Below are 7693 nucleotides of genomic sequence, written 5' to 3'. Positions count from 1 at the left end.
AAACCAAGGAGATGGTCGAGATCCACGTCGGGTCAGAGGCCGCAAAGGCACGACTCGGTCCAATGCTGCGGCGGCAGTTGTCTCCCAGGCCGCCGCCTGATTTTCCGCCGAGTCGTGGACTAGATCCTCCGGATATGGCCCAAGCTCCATCAGGAACCTCTCAGGGTCCATCAGTCGCCTGGGACGGAACCATCTAGGCCCAAGCTCCATCAGGAACCTCTCAGGGTCCATCAGTCGCCTGGGACGGAACCATCTATTCCAATTGTTAAACGGAATTCTTCTGAATAGTGTTTGAGTCTGGAACAGAATTTCAGAACATCCATATTTAAAACATTTTATCAATAATTAAAAATGATCTGTTTTGCACTCAGAAGCCCAGCTTTGAACTTAAGAATTAATGAAATTTCACATTTAGGAGTAAGATGTTCTATGCACTCAGTTTTTTAACTCTACTGTTTCCTCTGGATGATACATCTTTTGGGTGTTATTCTTTATTTTATGTCCAGAGATGTTAAGCTACTTATAGTTGTTATAATTGGTCAACCTGGAAATTTGCTTAATAAATCCTAGAAAGTACTACTTAAAATGTGGTAATGGCCATTGGCTGCCAGTAGAAACAGTGGGATGTATTTGTTTTACTTATAAATTGCTTGTAAGTAAATAACCTGTTTGAAATGCACTTACTTGATCCATCAGGGATCTTTTTAGGCTCTCCAGTCGTACTATGCTTTTCCTTTCCACCACCCGAACACTACCAAAGCACAGTCCAATTAAAAGGATAATTCTCTATTATAATCTCAAGAAGACCGATATTTACCACTCATGAACATGTTTAGAAACTTTTTTCAGTGATCAGAATAGTACAGATCTGATCTAAGTGAGGAAAACGTCAGCTACCTTTCTCAGTCTGAGCAACGCATACAGTATATAGCCTCAGCCTCACTGGCTTTTCTCTTTCCTCTTGCAGAGATGAAAGGTGAGCCTCTGATCCCCTGCACTCACCTTCATCACTGGAAGACTTATCTGATTGCTCATCCGCAGGACATTTTCAGTGTAATCAGTCAAAGTCATATGTGAGTCACCTCCAGTTGTAGCCAAGAATCTTAAAATAATTTCAGTGACCGAAAATGCATCACAGATGTCAGTGTACGACACCAAGTCCCCTCTGATCATGCCCATTTTAGAACTTGAAAGAGAGCTCTGTAATAGAAGGAGATAAGATCAACTGGTATTTTATTCCTGAAACATTTTTCTATAAAAAAGGCATGCCATCTGACACCTCTTCAGGGCATGCAAACAATGTAAAACTTCACACATATTCAAGCAAGCTGCTGATTTCACCATTGCTCAACCTCCATACCAAGTTTTTTCTACTAAGTAATAAGTAAGACTCCCAAGATAAATAAAATAGATAAAATTACTTCAACTGAACAGTAAATTTGCTGGAGACTTTAGCTAAGTTCCCTCTTTGGCCACCAGGGTGCACTGTCTGCATGGGTAAAGACTTCAGGGAAGTTCCCTCTTTGACCAACAGGGCACACTGTCTGCGTGGGTAAAGGCTTCAGGGAAGTTCCCTCTTTGACCACTAGGGTGCACTGTCTGGGTAAGGACTTCAGTGAAGTTCCCTCTTTGGCCACCAGGGTGCACTGTGTGGGTAAAGACTTCAGTGAAGTTCCCTCTTTGGCCACCAGGGTGCACTGTCTGGGTGGGTAGAGACTTCAGCGAAGTTCCCTCTTTGGCCACCAGGGTGCACTGTGACTAGTCTGGCCTGTGCTGTTAACACAAGCTTGAATCATTTGTTTCTTTCTCTACTGGCATCTCAAGGGGAGGGGTCTCTTTCACCCAGCAAGAGCCAGTTGTCATAGCAATTAATTGCCCTATTTACGACCCGGCTGATAAGCGATGCCTCCACGAGGGGTATTCCTTTGTTAACTTGTCTGTTAAGTCATTTCTGAATAATTTCTCAAGTCAAACTCAAACAGAATTCTTTCTTACTTTCATCAAGGAGATTTTGGTTGGGAAGGTAAATTATCTCTATTTACTTTGAGCTTAATTACTTCCTTTCTGTTGGAAAGGCATTCCTTCAACACACACACATCTCTTCACTCCCCAGCAACACATTCCTGGCATTCTAATCACAACAGTTTGCATGCGAAAGAAAGGGGGGGTAAGAGGCTTGCTTCAGTTTAAAATCTCTCTTTTCACCTTTGCGTAAAGGCACAGCTTTAATTGTTTTCCTGAGGCATGGAGATCTATTTTTAGTCCTTACTTCAGCCAAGCAGATGTATGGATGCATTATATGCAGGAGTTCTGGGAATGTTGCTAGGAAGCAGCCAGTTAAAGATACAGCTTTAGTTTTTTGCCAAGCATGGAGAGTAATAATATCTCCTTTTTTACTTTTGCCAAGCAGATGCATAGAGTTGAATTATTCCTTTTTTACTTTTCTGGAACCATGAACTGAGATGCATTATAGTTCTGATCCAGATAGCATAAACTCCACGAAATGTTTTTAAAAAAATATTTATTGTCCAGGAATTCTAAGCAGAGACTTACTTTGCAGTAGATACATCCGGTCATTTGCATATCTGTCCATTCTTGTAGGTAAAAAAGGAATAATTTCCCATCTCAGCTAGGAATGGTTACGGATGCCAATCGATGTGTACATGATGCTTGATTAAAGCAAAGGCTTTACAACCCTGGTACATAGCCAGGACATCCTGTCATAAACCTTGAAGCCCCTCCCACTGACTAGGTAAGATATAGGACTGACTAACAACTAGACTACATTCCCTAGAAGCCATCTCTTAAGGAGACAGCGTTTAACCCTTTAAATGCTAAATGCTCTAACACAGTTCTTAAGCTAATATATGCTCTGGCCAGAGTTATACTGGTCCAGCACAGTAAACATACACCTTCCTATAAGCAATGCATATTGAACACCCCATGGTTTACAATCAAGTAAATAAGCACAAAATGGAATGACAGTGAGATTTGCTTGTCTTTTTCTCTTTTCAAAAACTCACCTGAGTTTTCAGCTTTGTCTTGATATTGCTGAACAGATGCTCATAGTTTTGGTCACATCTGTGTATCAGTGTGGGTATGCCCTATTAAGAAAGGAAGCAAAGCAAATGCTTGGTCAACAGTTCTTTGTAAGAGTCTCTTCTGGACTAGCAGTTTGGATCTCACAGGCTCCGGAACACTAACTAGTTGCCTCACATTTCTATGGTGCATCCTGACAGTCCCCATATGTCCTTTATTAAAAAGGACAGTCTTTTATTTCAGACAGCTTTATGTATTTGTTTTCTTGGTTTTGCTCTTGAATTTTCTTCTGTAAAGCAAAATTATAAACATATACAATTATCTTTTTTTAATCCTGATGTTCCTCTTTCAGATTTGCCCCCTTTCAGGTTTGTCCTTTATTTTTTCCCCCAAGAAAATATGATCACAGTGCACATACCTGCAATGTGATCCTGGGCTTCCCTTGTAGGAATCTACTGACAACTTGCTGTTCGATTTTTTCCAGGTCAAATTCCTGCAGGGCCTCTCCTCCTTTCTGCACGCTATACTGGCAGTTGGACAGGATGACTGGGATCAAATCCTTTTCTACTTCGTAACTGATCATGTGCAGATCGGCCACTTCAGCAAGGCTGACAGAGTATCTGTTGAGAAGTAAGAAGGGAAAAGAAGAGATAACCAACTATGTTGTTTACTCAGCAGTATCTGTCAGCTGCAGGGAGAACAGAGAACTGCATACCTATTGGCATTCGTTGAATCGTTTGCTATGGTGTTGACGAAATCATTGTGCAACTGAATGAGGTAGCTGACCAATGATGTGGCACAAAGGCCTAGACCTCTCCGACGAGGCAAAAGGATTTCAAATGGATCTTTCACAGTGCGGTCCAAACTGCAATAATCTTTAGGAAGCTTAATTTGACCTGCAGGGGAGAAGGAAACCAGAAAACTTTGGAAGCCAGAGACGCCATTTTACTGTTGAATACTCCCCTTTGTTTTTGAATCACTTCTGGCTTATATAATGATTTATTGCCATCACATGTACCCCTCCCCCAGATATTGCTGATGTACAATTCCTTCAGCCCCCCCACCCCCACCCCTAACTGCACGGCCAATGATCAAGGATGCATGAGGTCATCAAATTTTAGAGAGCTACAGCTTCGGCTTTATGGGCTACTGTCTGTAGGCCAGTTGAAGATAATAAAACATGGCCTTTTTTTCTTTTGGTAGCATCAAGGAATCCCTTATTGTTCCCATTTGATCTGACTGATAAAGTAAGCTCGAGTCTCACCATTTGTTTCTATGGATAATCTTAGCTTGTTCCACACATCCAGAAATTTTTCCACTCTGCCTTTCATTAGTAATTTGACACCTCCTAGAGAATGCAAGAAGCAGAGTAAAAACAGATGGGATATTGCCAAAATGTGTTGCTTTCTGATTTTAAAAAATGAGATAATAAAAAGAACTCTGCTGCAGCAGGCTAAGATCTATCCAGCACAAGATACCACACCATTTTCTCATGGCTGTCAGTCACACTTATTATTTCATCCCTGACAACCCCAATGGCCCTAGTAGCTCTGGGGCATTTAACTCAAAGGTTTAATTTAGCTAGTATATACTTCAGAAAGAGATCTATAATCTGGGAAGATGCCTAACCACCCCAAAAGGATGACGTGAAATCCATTAAGTCTTTATCCTTAGGCATGATCTACTGGTAGCTCTCAATTTATGATCACAATTGGGACCAGAATCTTGGTTGCTGAACAAAGTGGTCATTAAACAAGACACCCACATGACCCCTTCGCTCAATGACTGCAATCCCAGCTCTCCCAGTTGCGGCCATTAAGCAACTGTGCAAGTTGTTAAGCGGACAGAGTGCTAGACCTGCCTGCTGAAGGAGGGCCAGCAATTTCCCTCCATGAGTGGAAGGGAACTCTTGTAGTAACTTGCAGAAACAAAGCTTGGATCTTCAAGATCCAACCTTCATTTATACAGGCTGCCACAGGATTCTTTCTACCACCACCTCTGTGCAGAAAGGAACCTCTGTGGTGGACCGCAGAAACGAAGCCTGGATCCTGAAGGTCAAGCTTCATTTCTGCAGTCTGCTGGAGGAATTCATCTTCCCTCCATTTGCAGAAGATAAGTGCTCTGGTTGGCTGCAGGAACAGAACTAGAATCTTTGGGATCTGAGTTTATTTTTCTATCCCACTGGAGTTTGGGTTGCCTCTATGTGCAAAGGGGAATTCATCTGAGGGGCTGCAGAAATGGGGCTCAGATCTTCAATGTATAACCTCTGTTTTGGTAGCTCTTTGGAAGAGTTACCCTCCCTTCTATGCACATAGGAGAACTTCTTCAAGGAGGTACAAAAACAGACCTCTTGAGATCTGACCTCTGTTTCTGCAGCCCTTCAGAAGACTTCCCCTCCCTTCCATGCAGGGAAGAGAACTCCTCCAAAGAGCTGCAGAAGTGGAGGTCAAAACCTTCAGGATCTGTGCTCCAGTTTTTTAGCCCAACAAAGGAGTTCCCCTCCTCTCTCAGCAGGCAGCCCTTTTTGCTCTCATTAAATAACTAATCCTAAGTGGAGGACTGCTAAATGGAGAGGAGGGATTTATGGTTCCCACATTGAATGAGAATTTTCAAAATTCTAGCTTTGTTTGATCTAGGTTGCATCAGTCCTGATGATGTACTATCACAGAACAAGGAAATGAAGAAAAGGCAAATTTAAATGATTTGTGCCAGTAATCAAGTTGATAAAAAAAAAAAGCATGGGGCATCATTGGCCCCAAAGCCGGACTGTTTCCTTCCTAAATCCTCAGAAGGCCAGTGGGGATCAACAGGGAGGCTTCTGGCAGGGGAAGCCCTTTTTGTGAACTCAGCTCCTGGATGCCCTCAAGAGCTGCCTTCCATACAGAAGGAAGAAGGGATTGCTTACATCTGTATCAAAGCATCCCTTTCCTGCACACAGGAGGAAGCTCAGAGCAACTGTGATCGATCCCATTTTCCTCTCCTTTCCTTTCCTTACCGAGGTTTGCAACGCTTGCTAAGCACAGACTTTGCACAGATTAATACTCTCCAATCAGCTAAACACCTTTATTTACTAAATATGCTTGGTATTAAGTAAATACTTTAATGCTCTTAAACTTTGCTGTCTAACCAGAGAGCACGGGAGAATCTCACCTGAGGAAAAACTGCTGAGAAAATCTTCAATTGTGCGATGCTCAATTTCTGAGATGTTCTGAAATCTCTTCACCAAGTCTTTCTGCAGAGCAAGAATTTCTGGCAGAAATTTCACCTGCCTCAATTCAGCTTCCTAAAGGCAGAAAAGGTCAAATCAGAAAGTAGAAGCCAAGTCTTTAGGAATTAATACAAGTTAACTATCAAGAAAGAATACCATACATACTTTATACATTTAGTTTGTATAAGTTTAATTTATGAACACACACATATGCATACATAAAATCTGGTTTTCTCAAAGGTGGGACAGCATTGGGGGCATGTGCTCCTGGTTTTGCACGTAGATAAGTTTAACAGATCAACTATAAATCAACATTAATAGATATTCACTTTCTGTTCTGAAAAATCCTGAAATTTGTCCATGAAGCTGGGAAAGTAATATTGTTGACAATTTAGAAAGGTGTGTGATAATAAGTAGCTGCTGCATCATCAACAAATGTAGTATTTCAGACAGGAACTTGTTCCCTCTTATGCTTCATTAACACAAATACTGATTGTTCCTCTTTCTATCCTTGTTCTACCTTTGGGAAAGCAATCAACTGGCAACCCAGTCCTCAACACTTGCTTTCAGATTGTAAATTCTTTTTAGCCAGAAGATGCACATTGCCCTTTAATGTTGCTGAGAACAAGTGAATTTAAAAACCTTCTGAACATAGAACAACAGAGTTGGAAAGAAATTTAGAGGTCCTCTAGACCAACCTCCTGTTCAAGCAACTCTGCATGGGGTTGGACACCATTTAGATGGGCACTGGAGAATGTGCAATGTTTGTGAATAAATCTCTTGAGCTAAAGTTAGTTTTACATTGATTCAACCTTGTTGTTGTTATTAATTGCAAAGTCATGTCCGGCCCATCACGACCCCATGGACAACGTTCCTCCAGGTCTTCCTGTCCTCTACCATCTTCTGGAATCCATTTAAGTTCATGCCTACTGCTTCAGTGACTCCATCCAGCCACCTCATTCTCTGTCGTCCCCGTCTTCTGTTGCCCTCAATCTTTCCCAGCATTAGGCCCTTCTCCAGTGAGTCCTTCCTTCTCATTAGGTGGCCAAAGTATTTGAGTTTCAGCTTCAGGATCTGGCCTTTTAAAGAGCAGTCGGGGTTGATCTCTTCTAGGACTGACCGGTTTGAACGCCTTGCAGTCCAAGGGACTCGCAGGAGTCTTCTCCAGCACCATAGTTCAAAGGCCTCAATTCTTTGTCACTCAGCCTTTCTTATGGTCCAACTTTCACATCCATACATTGCAACTAGGAAAACCATGGCCTTGACTATACGCACTTTTGTTGGCAGGGTGATGTCTCTGCTTTTTAGTATGCTGTCTAGATTTGCCATAGCTTTCCTCCCCAGGAGCAAGCGTCTTTTAATTTCTTGGCTGCAGTCCCCATCTGAGGTGATCTTGGAGCCCAGGAAAATAAAATCTGTCACTACCTCCATTTCTTCCCCATCTAT

General features: G+C 42.1%; 1 protein-coding gene across 1 annotated transcript in view; it reads right to left on the bottom strand.

Annotated features, from left to right (window-relative positions):
* Positions 1-7693, bottom strand: part of LOC107286676 (E3 ubiquitin-protein ligase RNF213-like) — an 18174-nt gene that overhangs the window by 3020 nt on the left and 7461 nt on the right. The window contains exons 5-10 of the mRNA XM_015815076.1: positions 6190-6322; positions 4304-4387; positions 3755-3935; positions 3458-3659; positions 3024-3104; positions 1003-1200 (exon numbers count right to left, since the gene is read on the bottom strand). Coding sequence (XP_015670562.1) covers positions 1003-1200; positions 3024-3104; positions 3458-3659; positions 3755-3935; positions 4304-4387; positions 6190-6322 — 879 coding nt within the window. The remainder of the gene's footprint in view (positions 1-1002; positions 1201-3023; positions 3105-3457; positions 3660-3754; positions 3936-4303; positions 4388-6189; positions 6323-7693) is intronic.

This window comes from Protobothrops mucrosquamatus, unplaced genomic scaffold (genome assembly GCF_001527695.2).
Source record: "Protobothrops mucrosquamatus isolate PMUCROS unplaced genomic scaffold, P.Mucros_1.0 scaffold_99, whole genome shotgun sequence".
Lineage (NCBI taxonomy): Eukaryota > Metazoa > Chordata > Lepidosauria > Squamata > Viperidae > Protobothrops > Protobothrops mucrosquamatus.
The sequence above is the reverse complement of the archived record's forward strand: the minus strand, read 5'-3'. Positions and strand labels throughout refer to the sequence as shown.